Source organism: Calidris pugnax, unplaced genomic scaffold, assembly GCF_001431845.1.
Source record: "Calidris pugnax isolate Ruff unplaced genomic scaffold, ASM143184v1 scaffold175, whole genome shotgun sequence".
Lineage (NCBI taxonomy): Eukaryota > Metazoa > Chordata > Aves > Charadriiformes > Scolopacidae > Calidris > Calidris pugnax.
This window is the reverse complement of record NW_015090888.1, coordinates 270263-290000: the sequence shown is the minus strand read 5'-3', so window position 1 is coordinate 290000 and position 19738 is coordinate 270263. Positions and strand designations below refer to the sequence as shown.

Here is a 19738-nt window from a genome sequence, read left to right as displayed (position 1 = left end):
ACTCATTCTTGTATTTTTGTAATTTACATTGTCTGATTCCAGCCTAAACAGCATTCCATGGTGCCAACACATACATTTGTTTGTTTCTTCTAGGGTGCTACCTGCGTTTGCTGTTTGAGTGGGGAAAGCTTCTAGCCACCCTTGTGATGCTCTAACACTATGAGGACACAGCATCTGCCAGTGGTGATGGGGAGGGAGGGGTTGGTCTATACAATCTACTTGCCAGGCATCTCCAAACATTCATTTCTTTCACTGTGCATACTGTTTCATCATTCATATCGTATATTCTGTTATTCCACAGACATCACACAGCCTAATTGCTTGCATTATATCTTCCCAAGACAAGCCTAAGCAGCCTTCTTTGTTCTCAATCCCTCGTAGCATGCTCAGCAGTTTCATAGACTCTTCTACCTAAAAATAGTTTTCCTTTATGCTCCCATCCCAAACCTCTACTGACTAAGAGCCAGCTGGTCGGCTTGGTTGCTGTGTTTTTCTTCTTGTGTTGTCTTTGAATTTGGGACATATGCATTATTAGCATGACATAGTAAGCAGTTCTTTCTTCAAGCAGCTGTTGTACTACTTTCTGTACTTCTGCTCAAAATGGTGTTCCTCACTGCTGCCAGTTATCACAATTTCATTCTTTAAGTGATTTCCTTACCACGTTATTCATCATCCAGGAGTCTGTATACATGGGTCCGTTGATGCTCCCGAGTATGTTCCAAGGCTGTTTTCCAGGCCTTCTAAACTTCTTCAAGACTCCTTCCAGAAGGCAGCGTCTCCTGTAGAAGAGTTCCAAGGATTTCTACCTCCTGTTTCCTTCTTTGCTTTTGCAGGATGCATCAATGAACTCTGTTGTTTATTTTCAGTACTTAATTCATCATATGCTAGGGCTTGGACAGCCAAAGGTGTTTGGTCTTCCTCAAACTATTGATTTGCTGGCCATTGACCTAGTGAATTTGACTAATCCTGCTCTGGAGCTTGAACCAATATATGCAGATTGGCAAAGGGCCAGTAGCCTTTTTTTGCCAGGTGGTTGTGGTTGCTCTTGCCTTAGTAGCCTTGAATCCTCGAACCTAAAATTCAGGACAGCTAGTCTAGGGCATAACCACAGTGACTGCTCTGCTCTCACCTCAGTGGCACTCAGACACCCTCTACACATGCAGCTAGGACTTCTTGTTCTAGAGAGGAGTAGTTATTTTCTGTTCCTTTGTGGCTCTGACTCCAGAGTTCCAACAGTGTCTCTCATCTCTTGAGAAGCTCATTGCCACAAAATCCATTTGATGCTCTTCTTTCCTGCATGTGTATATAACAATTTTTTTTTATTGCTACCTACCCATATCAGTCCTAATGCCATGGCATGGACTATCTTCTGCCAATCAACTCCAAAGCTTGCTGGTGTTCCCCTTCCCACTCAAAATGAGGCTTATTTCAGGTCATTTGGTATATGGGTTTTGTCAATTGGCTAAAAGGGGGATGTGCATATGTCAAAATCCAGTAGCGCCCAAGTTGGCCTGGGTTCTTGTTTATCACATGGAGGTCCATGGTACCGAGCCAAGCAGTTAGGTCAGCTGGCATATATTTCCATCCATTTTGAATGCCTAAAACCTGTATTTCTTGAGGGGGCCTTTTAACTTTGGAGTGCTTAATGGCAAATCCAGCACTGAGAGAGGTAATGATTTCCTATAGCCTTTTAATTTAATTGGAGTTGTTCCTCCGATCAATACATCGAGGTAGAGGAAAAGTTATTTGGCATTCTATTACTTTAAATTTTTGTGGAGGATGCCATGGCAGATACAAAGGGCTGTATTTCCACCCTTGGGACTGTTGGTTCCAGATGTACTGCATGCCGCTGTGGTGAAGGCAGACTGAAGTCTTCCTGCTTTTACCCATGGGATTTAAAAAAAAAAAAAAAGCATTTGCAATATAAGTTATAGCATACCAGATGTATTCTTTAGCTTCTAGCTCATACAAAAGCCACAGCATGTCTGGAACTGTAACAGCTAACGGAGGTGTAACTTCATTCAGAGCTCTGAAGGCCATTGTGAACAATTCTTCTCCAGCAGACTTCCACACAGGTAAACAGGACTGTTTTAAGATGACTGTGTGTTTAATACCAACCCTTGTTTTTCCAGGTAAACAATTATTTTTGGGATTTCATTGGTGCCCCCTTGGTCAGGGGGCTTGGTCAGTGCTGATAGTACTTTCAGCAAATTACTTGGATTGTCAAGGGACTGACACCTGGGTTTATTTAAGCGAATTCAGCAATGTTTGGGTGATTAGAGAGTCCTGGGGAATCCCATAGCTGGTTCTCACCTGGGCAAGCCACACCACCTACGCCAAAAACCCCAAAGTCTTCCTGCCACATCCATCCACCTCCAGCGGTCAAGACAGTCAATGCCAAGGATGACAGAGGCAGTAGGGCCAGTGACCACAAGTAAGGTGTACCAAACCCATCTATTCAAGCTTAGGTTTTCTTCCTCCAGAGCTGGGCACGTTTATCCTCCAGTTACTCCAAGAAGTCTTTGTTTATCATTGCTACACAAAGAGGACAATAAGGTGCACTGAGCACCCCTGTCATTAGGTATCCACTAGGGCACAATATTGTTGAGGCAAGGGTACCTGGCTGTCTTGTCTGGACAGTCCAAATTATTTGGTTATCTTCATCCACTGCCAAGCCGGAGGATGCAGTTAGTTCAAATCAGTTGTCAGAGCAGTAGGAGGTCCAGAAGTGGGGGCAGCAGGAGGGAATAGTTTAAGGAAGCTCTCACCTCTCTCCTGTGCTCACAGTGCTAGTCTATGAAGGGCTTTTCCTCCTAGTCTGTCATATTTTCCCTGTTTTCTTTCAGATACATCCTAAAATCCCAATGTATAGGAGGGGGAAATGCAGAATTCTCATCCTCTCTTCATATTTTTCTGGAGGTTGACCGTACTGCTGGATCCTTGGTATTATCCTCACCCGTATTGTTATCTTGCACTCTTCTTCTGGCATTCTCACTCCAAAATGGTCACTCCTTGATCAACAGGGCATCCCACCAGATGGCACCAGAGGGGCATTAACAACTCTGCACAGCCATTGGAGATTTCAAGCTCTAACATTAGTGATCACAGGCTTCTCAGGGTCCCTCTCCCTTTGCCTGTTACCACAGTCCATCAGTCCAGGAAACTGCAGTTGATTATCCCCTTCTTCCCAGTCCTTTCAAAGGGGTATTTTGTTTTTAGGATCAGCACGCTTAGGCACTGCTCAACATATCTCTCCATAAACTGATACCAGAGAGCCCTCCTTCACTGTTCAGGACAGTGTTTACAAGTGGCTTATGCCCAAACTCCCCAAAGCCCTGCTGTCTCAAGCTTTCAGCTGTATCTCATCTGCTCTGGTGTCCCAGCAATGCTATAGCTACTGCAGAGCAGAGACTCTAAGTTTCTCAACATTTCTCTATTCAGTAAAGTCCCATTGAGCAGTCACAGGCTAGAGAGCAGCGCAGCCTTTTCCATAGGGCTCCTTAGTTACTGTAACTAGGGCTGCCTGAAAGGAGTAATTTTTTAATTCATCATGAGCCCCTAGTTTCACCTCCCAAGGTATCCAGTTCAGTCAATTTAGCCTCTAGGTGCTCCCACAAGCAACCTGAATCTTGCAATTTGACCATTTCAGTGCTACTAGCTGCTAACTTCTGATCAGAATCCTCCCTTTTGTGCAGAGTGGTGGTTAACACCACTTTTACAAGACCGTTGCTCTGACTGAGACTCTTAACCAGGTTGCCCAGATCTGCTAAGCTGTCCCAGTGCCTCTTGAAACCCCTGCCGTGAGCACATGGTAGGTGCTGGAGTATCCCACACCAAAGCAACACACCACTCGTGTTTCACAGGCAGCATAACCCCTTTGCATCTCCTGGGGTGATAATCTTAGACAGAAAAATATCCAGGGTCCAGGCCACTGGAGTTCTTCCCAATCACTTTCCCCTTCAACAAGATCTGCCACACTCTCCATTTCCCACCTGTTTACATGTAGTTCGTACCCTTGCTGGAAGCCCTCCAATTCATCCCCTAAATATCCCACCCCAGCACATACTTCTTTTGTGTGTGTTAATGCAAAATAAGGACCTCTGTAAACCCTTTGCATCTTGGTGGGACCAAGGGGATGTGCTGACCAACTATGCTCGTAGTCAAGAGAGAGTAAGAGGCTATGCAAACAAGTCTCCCCTATTCTGTGCTTCCCATTCATGTAACCCTCCCCTTTCAACCCACAGACACAGAAAATGATTCTCTGGACACACCTGAGCACAGGACTCCAGCATCCTCTTTGTGTTGGCAGTTGTGCTGGCCCCATGCCCTAGAGGGACATGCCCAGAGATCAGATTCAGCCCCAGTGCAGTTCACGTCATCCAGCCAGATCTGTCCAGAGCCTTCACCATAATGAGCAGAAGCAAATGCCTCGATGGCATGTCCACACCCCAGCTGCTTGCAAACAACATTAGCATCTGATAGATCCCACTTATCGTCACAGACGGTGCCCCAGATGCCATCATGATAAAGCTCTACTCTCCCAGCACAGCGGTTTGTTTCATTCACCAGCCTGATCTGTCTGCTACCTGCAGGAAGAAAATTCGGCTGTCAACATGCAATATAATGATAATGCACAGGTCAGTGTAATGTCTGTGTGTTTAAAACACTTCTAAGCTATCACGTTCTTATTATATTCCAGTTCTTCTGTTAGGGTTTCTTGGGCAGAACTCCTGTGATGCTAAAACCTCATAAAGGGAAAGGTCTACTCCTGGCATCAGGTAAACGTTTGAATAACTCCTGTGAGATATTGCAAACAAGTAACTGTGTACTCAAAATAAATATATGTGGAGATCACCTTATCTTAGAAAGCCTGAGAAGCTATCTTCCATCTAAACTCATTTAGTTAGAGACAGTTTCTGTTATAGATGGGTTACAAAATAAGAGAAGAGTAGAAACAGTTCTAGTTTACTTTAGAAAGGCTGCAGTTATCTATACATACAGAAATGTCACAAAATAAAACCTATTTAATTACATTCTGGCAGTCAGAATGTATGACAGTCATGGCCAAATTAATGTTTGTATTACTTCTGTATTCTGTTATTTCTTTTTGATTCTGTGAGATAAATTCTTTAAGAAATTCAGATGAAGAAAACGTTATGTAAATTACACTTGCTTCTTTAACTATCATTTGTCCCTTAGCATATACAAGCAGGTGGGTATCGCAAGCTCAGACCCATGCCTATTTAAGATCTGGTGAGACTGCAGCACAAGGTGGGCTAGAGGCAACCCAGGAGGCATTCTGTTCCTTTTGCACAGTAACTCACCTGAGCAAATCACACCAACGTCTTCAGCAACTCCTGTTGGCTGAGAATGGGAGGTCTTACAGAGCATCAGCTGCGTCTCATTTCCAGCACACTGGACATTCCTTAAGCCCACAAGACCCGTGCCTCGCTTAGACCTTGGAAGGTAATAGGCTTTCTCGGCAATTCCACACTGGAGCTCTCTGCACACCACGTGGGCATCCTTAATGTTCCAGTCATCATCCAGGACTCTGCTCCACGTGCCACGGAGAGAGATCTCAACTCTCCCATCACAGCGGCTCTCACCACCTAAGAGTCTGAGTGATTCATCAAGACCTGGGCTCAAGAGAGTTGAAAAATGTATTGAAGTTACTACTCTTACTGCAGTAGAAACAACATGCAGGAGACAGATAGAAGAAAAATTTCTGTGTTGGTAAAAAAATAATTCTCACCACCAGAATAGGAGACAGCCTCTGTCAAGGCTTTGTTTGCTTTCATGTACACAAGAGTCTGCAATGGGAAGTGAGAAAGGCTTCCCCAGCTCAAAGACTAGATCCTGTGAGGAGTCAGGCACATCTGGACAATGTGAATGCCTCTAATAAATTAAGTTTTTATGCTGAAACAAAGGTTGGTGGGGTGGGGGGAAGGAAAGGGCGTTTGAGACAGGCTGACAAACCAGGCTTAGTTGGCAGAGTGCGATCTCCAGTGCTGCTTTTGTCTGAAGTTGCACTGCCCATAAAAGGCCACTCCTGACCTACCTGAGCAAATAATAGTGGCTGCATCTCCAGCTGAGCAGGTTGGGTTGCCCAAAGTCATCTGAGCACAGTCCCACAGGCAGGACTCCGTCCCTTTGCAGTCAAAAGCATCTCTCCATACAGGCCCGTTCCCGGCCACGAAGCGGTCTCCTGTCTGGATTGACTTTGCGTAGCCGCAGTTCAGCTGATGGCAGAGGACGCTGGCCGCCTGCAAATTCCAGTGGGAGCGGCAGAGTCTTCCCCACGTGTCTCCATGGTGGATCTCCACTCTACCAGAGCATGTGGTGCCGTTCACCAATCTGACCCCTGGGCACCCTGAATATAAGAGAAAGCAGGTACTGAGATGTCATGTTAGTACCTGCTCATGGGCACGACCCCAAAGTGACTGAGAAATGGGAAAGAGCTTTTCTTAGCATTCAGCAGTAAAAATGACTCCACTGGGCCACTGGAACTTCCATACTCATAACTAGACTTTGGTCCACCCTATTTTACTAAGAGGACTGGCTAGAAATCAGTATCTAGTCACCTTTGCAATTTTAAACCCAGGGCACTAGGTTTCAGGGTTCTGGGTGAACAAATAGACATTAATTGCTCCGACCAGCCTCACCTGGGGCTATGCACCCTAGTGGTCCAAGACCTCACTTAAACTTGGACCAGACCTTCAGTCTGTGAATGGTGCAACTGTCTCCAGTCTTGTCTCCTGCTACTCATCACTACTCTCCGGTTGGACCCTACATCTGACTGATTATTTTGCCTTGTCTGGGACTGTTCATAGACCTTGTTATCAGTACCTTCCTCTGTCCTTTGTGCAGATGCCTTAGATTTGCCTTGATGGGTATAGACAGTGCCTGTGTTGTCCTCACCCTCTGTCTCCAGCTCATACTAACTTGTGAGGCAGCCCTATTCTTGCTGCTCCCTGACACTAGGACCATTTCACAGAGAGCAGCCCTGTGGTACAGGTGAAGTGCAGCCTCAGATCCTGGAAATGGCTGTAGCAGCAGACAAAAGATGGAGCTTGGCTCCACAGATGTTGGGTCCATATTTTTCCTCAAAGAAAGATTTTTTCAGTTCTCCTCCTAGACCTTTCTGCTGCTTACCTGAACATATCACACGAGCATCTTTTCCAGCAGGGCATTCATCATGACGTAGCACCGTCACAGGACAGGCTCCCAGGCTTGAGTCATTCTTCTTGCAGCTGAACGTGCCATTCCAGACAGATCCATTTCCTTTCCCGAAGGAAGAGGTATCACCTGGTATCTGTAGGGCAACTCCACAGTCCAGCTGCTGGCAGAGGGCATTAGCAGCTGGTAAATCCCACAGGTAGTCACACAGGGTTCCCCACGTGCCTCCATGAAGAAGCTCTACTCTCCCTGAACATGTGGTACTGCCATTTGCCAGCCTGTACCCACCATAGCCTGCAGGAAGAATAAAGGAACTTAGCTGTTACTTTTTGTGTGTATGTGAGTGTGCTATTGCATTGACATTTGTAGAAGAGCTCTAGCTGCAAGGAACTAGCACTCAGTATGTCTCAGGTTATCAGGAAGCATGTTAGACCAGGGTGCTCATAAGCTAGCTCAAAAAAAAGAAGTCTTTATTGTCCATGTTGTAGCCTGCACTACGTGACTAAAATTCTTTTGACTCTTTAAGTTCGGTCTCTCCTCCTCTTCTCTGCTCTCTTCCACCCTGGTTCCACTGCCAATACTTCTGCTACCTCGCAACATCTTTTCTTGAGGAGGCAGTTCCAGCACTGCCTTACATTGGAGCATGTGAGAAACTCAGAGTAGGAGCTACTAGTAGCATCAACTTTCATCCATGCCACAGCATAATGTTCTGACCACAACAGGCCATGCCCATCAGCATAGTCACAATGATTTAGCACATACTCACCTGCAGTGTGGGCATTTATTTATCACATATTCACCTGCAGTGTGGGCAGGGCTGTGGTGTCCTACTGTCAGCCCCATGCAGTCCCTCTATCTTCTCACACTTTTACTTCTTACCTTTGCCTGGTCCTTGCATCATACTCCCCAGAGTAGCATCAACTTTCATCCATGCCACAGCATAAGGTTCTGACCACAACAGGCCATGCCCATCAGCATATTCACAATGATTTAATGCAGTGTGGGCAGGACTGTGGTGTCACAGGTAGTCACACAGGGTTCCCCACGTGCCTCCATGAAGAAGCTCTACTCTCCCTGAACATGTGGTACTGCCATTTGCCAGCCTGTACCCACCATAGCCTGCAGGAAGAATAAAGGAACTTAGCTGTTACTTTTTGTGTGTATGTGAGTGTGCTATTGCATTGACATTTGTAGAAGAGCTCTAGCTGCAAGGAACTAGCACTCAGTATGTCTCAGGTTATCAGGAAGCATGTTAGACCAGGGTGCTCATAAGCTAGCTCAAAAAAAAGAAGTCTTTATTGTCCATGTTGTAGCCTGCACTACGTGACTAAAATTCTTTTGACTCTTTAAGTTCGGTCTCTCCTCCTCTTCTCTGCTCTCTTCCACCCTGGTTCCACTGCCAATACTTCTGCTACCTCGCAACATCTTTTCTTGAGGAGGCAGTTCCAGCACTGCCTTACATTGGAGCATGTGAGAAACTCAGAGTAGGAGCTACTTCTCTCCTCCTCTTCTCTGCTCTCTTCCACCCTGGTTCCACTGCCAATACTTCTGCTACCTCGCAACATCTTTTCTTGAGGAGGCAGTTCCAGCACTGCCTTACATTGGAGCATGTGAGAAACTCAGAGTAGGAGCTACTAGTAGCATCAACTTTCATCCATGCCACAGCATAATGTTCTGACCACAACAGGCCATGCCCATCAGCATAGTCACAATGATTTAGCACATACTCACCTGCAGTGTGGGCATTTATTTATCACATATTCACCTGCAGTGTGGGCAGGGCTGTGGTGTCCTACTGTCAGCCCCATGCAGTCCCTCTATCTTCTCACACTTTTACTTCTTACCTTTGCCTGGTCCTTGCATCATACTCCCCCTAATGAGACCTGGATTTCCACTCTGAGCAGTGACCCTTGCAAGGTGGAGGCAGGAGCCAAGACCCATCAGTTACTGAAACCTTAACTGCTCCATTTGGCTGCCACAGCTCCCCAGCCAGTGCTCCAGAGAGACATGGCCAGTGGGTTAGTGTCCAAGGCAGTCTTGAAATGGACTGCAGCCCTTCAACTGGGAAATGGACGTGAACTGCAGTCCTTTCCAGGCTTGTTTTGTGACAGGGTGCTGCCAGCATCTCTGCCCCATGTTCAGTTTATCCATTTTGATTTGTGCCCTCAGGAAAAAAGTTGTGTTTGCTAGGTCTAAACATCATTTGTAGTGGGTAACAATAAGTTAGCTGTATTTAGAGCCCCCAGCAGCCTTGATTCTGTTAAGTTCTTAAATAATGTTGCCTGGCAGACACAACTAAAGCTATCTGGGCCTCCAACAACCTTTTCTTTTCTTTTATTTTTTATTTTAAATGACTTAAATTTGTAACTTATGCCTTGTCTTTTTGGAGGTATGGTACCTCTCCCAGTTTTATAATTAACTAAAGTGCCAGGGATTAACATACACACCGGCAGCACAGAAAATAAATTCAATTTTCCATGTTCCTGCCTATCTGCTCTGGGCATCTTTCCTTTTACGCATATGAGAAAGACATGGAAAGAATTCATAGCACTACTGAGTGCATACCTTGAGTAGTATAAAAGAAATTACATCTCTTTTGAAATCTCATTTATTTATCACATATTCACCTGCAGTGTGGGCAGGGCTGTGGTGTCCTACTGTCAGCCCCATGCAGTCCCTCTATCTTCTCACACTTTTACTTCTTACCTTTGCCTGGTCCTTGCATCATACTCCCCCTAATGAGACCTGGATTTCCACTCTGAGCAGTGACCCTTGCAAGGTGGAGGCAGGAGCCAAGACCCATCAGTTACTGAAACCTTAACTGCTCCATTTGGCTGCCACAGCTCCCCAGCCAGTGCTCCAGAGAGACATGGCCAGTGGGTTAGTGTCCAAGGCAGTCTTGAAATGGACTGCAGCCCTTCAACTGGGAAATGGACGTGAACTGCAGTCCTTTCCAGGCTTGTTTTGTGACAGGGTGCTGCCAGCATCTCTGCCCCATGTTCAGTTTATCCATTTTGATTTGTGCCCTCAGGAAAAAAGTTGTGTTTGCTAGGTCTAAACATCATTTGTAGTGGGTAACAATAAGTTAGCTGTATTTAGAGCCCCCAGCAGCCTTGATTCTGTTAAGTTCTTAAATAATGTTGCCTGGCAGACACAACTAAAGCTATCTGGGCCTCCAACAACCTTTTCTTTTCTTTTATTTTTTATTTTAAATGACTTAAATTTGTAACTTATGCCTTGTCTTTTTGGAGGTATGGTACCTCTCCCAGTTTTATAATTAACTAAAGTGCCAGGGATTAACATACACACCGGCAGCACAGAAAATAAATTCAATTTTCCATGTTCCTGCCTATCTGCTCTGGGCATCTTTCCTTTTACGCATATGAGAAAGACATGGAAAGAATTCATAGCACTACTGAGTGCATACCTTGAGTAGTATAAAAGAAATTACATCTCTTTTGAAATCTGCATCCCTGGTGCAGAAGTGAAGTGGTTAGAACAGCTCAAATTAAATGCTCTCAGTAGAGTAAACGAGAGACTGTGGGGCTGCTCTCTAATACTTCCTGGGCTTCCTTGGATGGCTCAATGCATGAGTGGGGAAGCACTCAAGAACCCTGAGGACCACAGAAATATACAGAGGCTCTGAACCGTGAGACAGGAGGAAGACATCTATGACACAGGTAAATTATCTCCATCAGTCCAAAGTCTCACCTGAACACACAACAGTGGCATCATGAGAGCATGTCTTCATAGGGTGCATTTTCCTGGGACAGTGCGCAAGGTGCGTCTCATTCCCTGCACAGTGAAACTCCTCTTGCCAGATCAGTTCATCTCTGCCTCCAGTGTGAGTTCCTCTCAAGACATCCACAGCCTGCCCACACTGTAACTCATTACATATAACAGAGGCAGTTTTGAAATCAACGTGTGAAAAACAGACTGTAGCCCAATTTTCTTGTTGCTTTACTTTCAGATGTCCTGAGCAGGCAGTGTCCCCTCCAGCCAGATGCAGCCCGGAGAAACCTGGAAAAAAACCCCAAGAAATCCAGCATCAAGGCTTGGTTGTACTGACCTAATTTAATAAATGACATACCTTCATGGACAAGACACATGTCACTTCTCTGAGGACCACTGACTCTTTTAAACAGCCATTGTGGCAATCTCTGTATGTCACTGACAGGAGAGAAAAGGGTGTGTGGGAATGCTTGTGTGAAAATAAGTGAAAATACTAAATCCTTGGGAAGGAGGGAAATTTTGAACATTTGCGAAAAAAAAAACAACTCGTTTATTAGTGTGCGTCCTTGAGACGTCATTATTCAAATGAATAGGAAGCTGAAGCACCCCAGAGAGAGGAAAGAGGAAACATTGCACCCATCTTCTGAAAGAGCTAAAAGCACAGTCTGGAGATATGCAGGCTGGTAGCAGTCCTGAAGCTGGGAAGAAAAAAAATCTCTTGCAATGGTACTTTATCCAAAGAGCAAAGCCAAGCACATCTTGCAGAGGAAAGCAGCCAAACCGACACTGGTTTTGTTTGCCATTGCAGACTGTCGTGTCGCAGTTTACACAAGGATCTGGAGGAAAAGGGCAGCGTATAGCACAACACAGCATTTTCTTCCTTGTCCATCTACAGCTGCTTTTGTAGCTCCCACATCTGGTCAAAGACAAGTTTAGTACTGCTCTCCTGTTGCCTGGGAGAGCTGTGGTAGAAATAAATAGTGTTTCTTTTTCTGTTCTCCATCCTTCATGGACAAGACACATGTCACTTCTCTGAGGACCACTGACTCTTTTAAACAGCCATTGTGGCAATCTCTGTATGCCACTGACAGGAGAGAAAAGGGTGTGTGGGAATGCTTGTGTGAAAATATGTGAAAATACTAAATCCTTGGGAAGGAGGGAAATTTTGAACATTTGCCAAATGCTTGAGAAGTAGCAATCCCCAAATGAAAAAAAAATAGAAAAAAAAAAACAACTAGTGTATTAGTGTGCATCCTTGAGACGTCATTATTCAAATGAATAGGAAGCTGAAGCACCCCAGAGAGAGGAAAGAGGAAACGTTGCACCCATCTTCTGAAAGGACTAAAAGCACAGTCTGGAGATATACAGGCTGGTAGCAGCCCTGAAGCTGGGAAGAAAAAACCTCTTGCGATGGTACTTTATCCAAAGAGCAAAGCCAAGCACATCTTGCAGAGGAAAGCAGCCAAACCAACACTGGTTTTGTTTGCCATTGCAGATTGTCGTGTCTCAGTTTACACAAGGATCTGGAGGAAAAGGGCAGCGTATAGCACAACACAGCATTTTCTTCCTTGTCCATCTACAGCTGCTTTTGTAGCTCCCACATCTGGTCTAAGGCACATTTAGTACTGCTCTCCTGTTGCCTGGGAGAGCTGTGGTAGAAACAAATAGTGTTTCTTGTTCTGTTCTCCGCCATTTACTACGCCTACTTTGTTTCTATGTCATTGCTGTGCCTAGGCAAAGGAGACACACACTTGTAGTCAGCAGAAGACTTAATGCTAGCGGAACTTGCTTTAGCCGAGTGGAGGCCGTGGGGAAAGTGTTACCTCTGTGCAATATTTGGCTTTATCCAGCTAGGACAAAGTTTGATCTCGGCCTCATAGCATTTTTCTATTATACAAGGTTGGGCAAATTCTTACCTGAGCAGATCACTCCAGTATCAAAATAATGAGGGCAGGTAAAGATACCCCATCCCGTATGTGAGCAATTCCAGAGAGCGGGTTCAGAGCCACGGCAATTCACTCGGTACAACCACGTTGGTCCAGATCCTTCTCCAAAAGGAGCTCGATTAAGGGCCTGAACAGCAGATCCGCATTGTAGTTGCTTACAAACGACCTCAGCATCTTCTATGGTCCAGTCACCGTCGCACACAGTTCCCCACTCCTCCTTATGTTTTACTTCCACTCTTCCCGAGCAGGGGCCAGTTCCATTCGACAGCCTCAGTTCATCAGCACCTTCATACGCAGAGACAGAGCAAGGTTATGAAAAGGACAGTGGCTAATTGTGATTATCTATTGGTTAAAGAGATTATTATTACTCCTAATTTACTCTTAAAGCAGACCTATTTGACTCATCTTTCTAAATAGTCCAATTTAAATGTTTCTTGCAAGGATCTGTGTCTGTATTTACAAGTTTGAGCTAAGTGCACTGCTCAAATATAAGTTATTTCTAATAGCAGGCGAGCTTTCTCTTCTTCTGACCTATCAGGGCTGGGAAATATTGAGTAATGTCCCTCTGCTGTGTGACTCACAAAGGATTCAACAGAAGTCTGTCCTTTCTCTTTGGTTTTTCTGCCATGATAATATCCAGCTGAAAATGTTCACTGGGCACCAGTTTCTCCATTGCCATGTTCAGTACGGTGTGCAGAAGCAATTTCCCTTGTCTGCTTCAACTCCTTCCCCTCAGACAAACTATTACTTGCAACTCAGTGTCCCAATAATCTTTATTCTTTCACTCCTCTCTTGCCCTAGCCATGAGGTTCGCTAGCCAGGGGTATCTAATGAGAGAAAAGAATTACTCATGAGGGGTGTCAAGCTATCTCAGGAGACGCAGCAGCATCAACAGATGACAGACAGGGAGGTCTTCATGTTGTTCCTCATGCTCCACCATCTCTTGGGGTGGGGCTGATGCCTAAAGGACCCTCTTTTCCTGCCCTCCTCCCAAGTCTACCTCTTTCCTTTTATAGGGATACACATTTCCCAGTCCTTTTACCTGTGGACTTACAAAATAACATTGCAATCACCACAGAGCACTTGATAAAGAGCCTAAAAATAAAAAAAAAAAAAAAAAAAAAAGTGGACTTGTTCAGGAATTGTCTTAAGTTTTTTTCCCAGTCAGAAACTTTATGGCAAGAGTTTTGGAACATCTTTTCATAAAAGATGATTCTTTACTTGCAGAAAGGTAGAACTCTGCGTGAGTAAAAGTCATGCACAGAATTACAGAATCATAGAACATGCTGAGTTAATATTCTGAATTGACCTGAAAAGCTTTTGAAGGGGAGGCAACAGCAGCTGGACTGCTGAGGCTGTCATGCTTCCCAGTGTGATACAGGGGATGCCCACACCATGATGGAGGAGGAAAGATGAACGCTCTTACTGCCAGCTTGATAACTAATTATTTTCTTTTTTTTTCTTTTTTTCTCATCGGTGCACAAATTTAGAGTTACAGGTTATAAGTTATGAAACCTTATAACTTGAATCACGGAATTCACATGGCAGACTAGTCTGGGCAAAGGAGAAATGACCCCCTGTGTTGTGTTTATTGTATTTCTTAACGAGCTCCTAAACCAAAGATCAATTCACAGAGTACATCGTCCTGTAAATTTGACAGAACCAAAAGTACCGTGACACTCATCCCACCAGGGGAGAGAGAGTGAGTGGCTTTGTGGAGCTTAGCTGCCTACTGGTGTTAAATCACAACAGATGCCAACAACTGGAGTGAGTGAGGGAACTCGATGTCAGTGTGTGATTGCTAGTGAATAATTGGCCTAGGAGCTGAGTATGTGTATATGTCTCCGGGAGTGAGTGAACTGGAGAAGTTGGCTACCAGAGGGACCAGAGGGTCTAGATCAACTGCTGGAGAGATGGTAAGGTAAGGGGATCAACTCAAAGACCCATTTGCGGGTGTGTCAGTGCATGAGCTACAGAGACTGAGGGTCCAGGACCAGATACTGGATGGGCTGAGTGTCTGGAGGAATCCAAATCGTATGTATTTGCATATTTCCCACTGATGGACATAGAATCATAGAATCACAAAATGGTTTTGGGTTGGAAGGGACCTTAAAGATCATCTAGTTCCAACCCCCCTGCCATGAACAGGGACATCTTTCACTAGCTCAGGTTGCTTAAAGCCCCATCCAGCCTGACCTTGAACACTTCCATGGACTGATACACTTCAAAAGACAGAATGTATTTTAGAAGGTATGATCTCTCACTAAGCAAGAGCAAAGAGCTGTAAAAAGCTGAGATCTGGTGCGGTCCTTGTGAAACACGACACTTTGTGTAAACAATACATGCCTTGCTAATGAATATACTCTTGAAGAAGAACAGAAGGCTGATAACAAGGGAATTATAACAAGAAGGCTCCGAAACCATCTGAAAACCAGACAGCTGCTGGATGAAGCATAAAGTCAACAAAGATCTGTACTAACTGGGGTCTGGGTGTCAGTGGGAGATCACGACCACCAACTCAATTAGAGACTGGGCAGAACTACCCACTCCACTGTACTGGAGCATGCACACATCAATTAAAGGACGCTGTAGCTTTAAATGAAAATGAGAGACTGTACTAACCAATATAAATTGTTAAGATAAGGTACTAACTGATAATTATAATTAAGGGTGTGTATTTCTGTGTTTTGAACTGTGTAAATATTCCGATGAGTCTGTAGGCCAGTGTGCTAGCTTTGTGGATTACCACCTGCACCCATCTCTGCAGAAATGATTTAAATAAATACCTCTACTCTGTGCATATATTGGAGCCTTGCACACCTGGTAAATGATCCCGCTTCGGGGCAACAGAATTGGGCATCCACAACTTCTTGGGGCAACCTGTTCCAGTGTCTCACCACCCTCATTGTAAAAACTGTCTTCCTTATATTCAATCTAAATCTATCGGTCACCTCACGCACCCCTTGGAAACAAGTTGTTGGATATGAGCTTTGTGCTTCTCAAGGGGAAAACTTATAAGGAGAAAATGGGAAAAAAACCACTGTGTTGGTATTAATGAACCATGTGCATTGAAAGCCACTGGTGTTTAGAGCATGAAAGAGGACACAACAAAATGGGTGGGAAATCAAATGGTAGAAACCCACATGCAAGACCTTGGTATTTCCATATTAAGGACAAACTACAAACTAAGTGTACCACATCTGAGACTTATTCAGTTTGGTTAGATTTGAATTTAAGCATGTTATGGAACAGGCAAATCCCTAAAGAGGGCTGGCAACTTCTTTTGGGTCCCGGAGGATCATCCAGGTTGACCACATAGCTAGAGAAGGCTTACAGGACCATCATGTAAGAAGCATAATAACTTTGGTCCCCAATTAGTGCTGTTTCAAAACATGACACGCAATGGAAAATTAAAGCAAATGTGTAGGACAGGTTTGATCCAATTGTCAGTGCCCTGAGTGCACTAATAACCCTAATGGCCTTGAGCTTCCCCAATTGAGGTCTCCACCCAAACACTCTGCCCATGGGCCCAGGCCTCTATTTTAGCACAGGCCTGGAATTTCTGTCCCTGCCTGAGCTACAATTGTTGGTGCATCTGTGTTCAACTTGGGCACAGCCGTGTTTGGCCATGGGCACTGTTGATCTACACTCTGAGCTACAGGCCGGCTTCTCAGATTGACCTTGGACCTGCCTCATCACTACGCACTTGCCTGATGATCTGAGGCAAGTTGGCAACGAGAGTTGAACCCAACTGCCACCCCTAGGTCTGCCCTTCTTGCTGCTCTTCCGTCCTCCGGGGCTGGGCCCTGGCTGCTGAGATCCCCACCATGCTAGACTTTATTGCAGCTGGACCTTTCTGTGCCTTCATACTACCTCTACAGCTCATGACTTACAAGAGTCACGCCTCTAAAGGTGACACAATTAGCTAAGACAACCACAATTTTTAGTCAGTAAGACTGCACTGGAAGCAAGAAAGGTGTCAGAACCTGACCAGGTACCAAGAGAAACCTGCAGTGCTCATTGTGACCCAGTATTGGACAGTGATGTGAACAGAGAACAGTGCAGCTATGCACACCTTGCAAATAGTCTAGTAAGACACCTCACAGAGATTATCTCCTATCAATGACAGTATTTGATAAGTGACAAAAGAGAATTGATTTGCACTAAGAGCCTTGGATTTTCCAGTAAGAGTTTTCAAAACAATCTGGTGTGGAAAATATCACCTTCCTTCTCTTCCTCAAAAGAGAGAGGTGCTCCTACATATCACACGGCTTGCTGTCATTTGAGGTTGTGGAACAAGAATGTATTAATTTTTCTTTGCATTTGAAAACAAATCTAATTCCTCTCTCTGTATTCCCTGTAAGTATGCCAGTCTTAGCCCATGAACTGGTGCTAATGTGGCCGTTTCCTTCAGTAACTAACCATTGCTCCTTTTCTCATTCCAGAGTAAACCGCTGGCAGTAGTCAACTAAAAGGCAAATTTGCCTCCATCTCTGTATGGTCTGTAGCCTCACTCTTCCCTGCTTCATCACACACAGCCAATGTAGCTTTGACACATAATCACCTCTTGTACATAGTCAAAGTTTTTTACCTCTTTGCTAACACCACTGGACTTCCTTACAATTTCCTGCCTATCATTTAGATTCAGAAACACAAAAAGGGAGATTATTCAAGTGACTGACAACTAGTAACTTCCAAAAACTGTTTTTTCTGCAAACTGTCCTCTTTCCTCAAATTTCCTGAGTAAGAAGGTTTCTCACATACATAGCACACGTCTCTAAAAACTACAAAATGCCTTTGTACTTGCAACATGTTGTCTCAGAAGGAGTATAATCTTTCTGTAACAGGTCTTTTAAGACTCTTCTGAAAGATGTTCTGGGGAATAACTCCCAGTTTACTTGAAGACCATAGTCCAAAAGAAGAGTTTTCTCAGCTAAAAATATATACATTTAAAAGAGAAATAATTTCTAAGAAAAGATAAATTAGTAATATATTATTAAAGGAACCAGATAACCCATTTCCATCAGCCATATCCAGGAGTAAAACAACAGCTTGTCACTTCAATGATTGACCTCTCTGCACTTAAAGTTTTAAATAATCCAATATCTAGTGTTTTCAACGTGTGACAGCATGCGAGGCAGAAACAGGCATAACCCAATCAACAGATACAAATATTTCCTAATCAAAACTATCTTTTACTGTAATCAATCTTATGTGATTTTTTATGATACCTACAGGCGCACTCTTTTTTATTCCTCACACTCCATAGCATGTCCCACAAGTGCCTTCATTGAATTCAATGGTACTAGTCACAGACTGAGGTTCTGCTCGGATTGGAAAGCATCAGATTTTGGCTTCTTCCAGCTGAAGATCCGTTTCCCCTCCCAGGCCAGGGGTGAGAATGAGCCGTGCATCCCCACACCCAGACCATAAGTGGAGGGTTTCAGCAGATGTGTGCAACCTCGGTTGAAGGTTGTCTACTCGCTCCCTGAGGGCTGGGACCATGCCTCCTGCACCTCCTGAGACCTGCGCCCTTCCTGAGGAGCAGCAGGGGGCTGAGGCAGCATGGAGAACACAAGTACTGCCAGAGCAGAAACTGTCAGTGCTGATGATGGTGTCAAGGTAAAGCAACTCTTGTCTGCGTCTACCCGTGAGTCACTCTAGTACCATTCCCTGTTATTTAAAGGAAGTTGGAAGAAAACTCTCATTTCCACAGTACTGCTCAGTTGACACTCAAACATTGCTACAAGGATGTCTAAGTACAAATGTTTAATACTGTTCTTCATAGTCCTTTGCACAGAAAGGCCTGTGCCTTCTCTTCCCATCTGCTTGAGAGGTGACTGCATCCACACAACTGGTGAGAACCTTGAAGACTAGGGCCATGCTACATCAAAGTATCAACCATGGTGTCTTGTTCTCACCATACGGGGATGCGACCACCAGTCACAATGCCATAGTGCCGCCTCCACGTGTCTAGAGACAGAAATGGGGATTCCAAAACCTGGCTCTCATCATCAGCTTCAAACATGTACACATAGTTCTAGAAGAGCAGCGAGACAAATAGAAATAAGCTTCAGATATACAGGAACAACTGAAGGGATGGTACGTTACCCAGCCAAACTCCGCTGGACACAGACCACAGCAACGTAATTTTAACTGGTGTTGAATTAACACCCAGAGTTATTAATTCTGTCTATACAGAGCTCAACAAGGGTGGCAGTAGTAAGAATACCCAGCTGGCTTCCATTACAGCTTGGCTGTTTACTAAACTTGGACTTGAATCGCTATGAGAACAGCCAGTCACTAATGCCTATATAAACGCGAAACTATTACAAACGGGTTACCCTTCTTTCTCTCAGGATCACCAAGGAGATTGAATCGAAGACAGAAATGTATTAAACACCTTCTTGACTCTTTGCCTTACACGCCGATGAAATAATAACCTATTTATATCGAATTTACGTTATTTTCCTACCTCACTGCCTTACATGAAATAAAGTATGTACTTACCCAAGGAGACCTGAATGGAGAGGAGAAGCAGCCACAACACTGGAACAGAAAGATGTCCTTCTGCTGCCATTCTGATCATGGACAGATGAAACTTCACTCTCTGTTAGAGACTGCCTAGACCAAACTCTGCATGGGCTTCTCTGCATCTCACAAATGACTACAAAGGAGGAAATATATAGATTCACATGATAGCATGAACTACATGAAGGAACCAATAGAAATATTGTTCACCTTTTTAGACGTTATCAACAGATTAATCTCAAATCTGAAAGAACCAAAACCTCCAATAAAATTCAAAAATTATACTTGTGACCATATATGAAGGATGATTGCGCTTCTGATGTCATCATTGATATTGTCTTGTTTTACTATGG

At 44.4% G+C, this 19738-nt stretch overlaps 1 protein-coding gene across 1 annotated transcript in view; it reads right to left on the bottom strand.

Moving 5' to 3' along the window:
• The window catches only part of LOC106891173 (antigen WC1.1-like), a 37034-nt gene extending 17535 nt beyond the window's left edge, over positions 1–19499 (bottom strand). The window contains exons 1-7 of the mRNA XM_014947506.1: positions 19365–19499; positions 12825–13139; positions 10888–11196; positions 7153–7470; positions 6059–6370; positions 5325–5636; positions 4272–4586 (exon numbers count right to left, since the gene is read on the bottom strand). Of these exons, the coding sequence (XP_014802992.1) occupies positions 4272–4586; positions 5325–5636; positions 6059–6370; positions 7153–7470; positions 10888–11196; positions 12825–13139; positions 19365–19443 (1960 nt within the window). The 5' untranslated portion in view covers positions 19444–19499. The remainder of the gene's footprint in view (positions 1–4271; positions 4587–5324; positions 5637–6058; positions 6371–7152; positions 7471–10887; positions 11197–12824; positions 13140–19364) is intronic.
• Between the last annotated feature and the right edge of the window lie 239 nt (positions 19500–19738).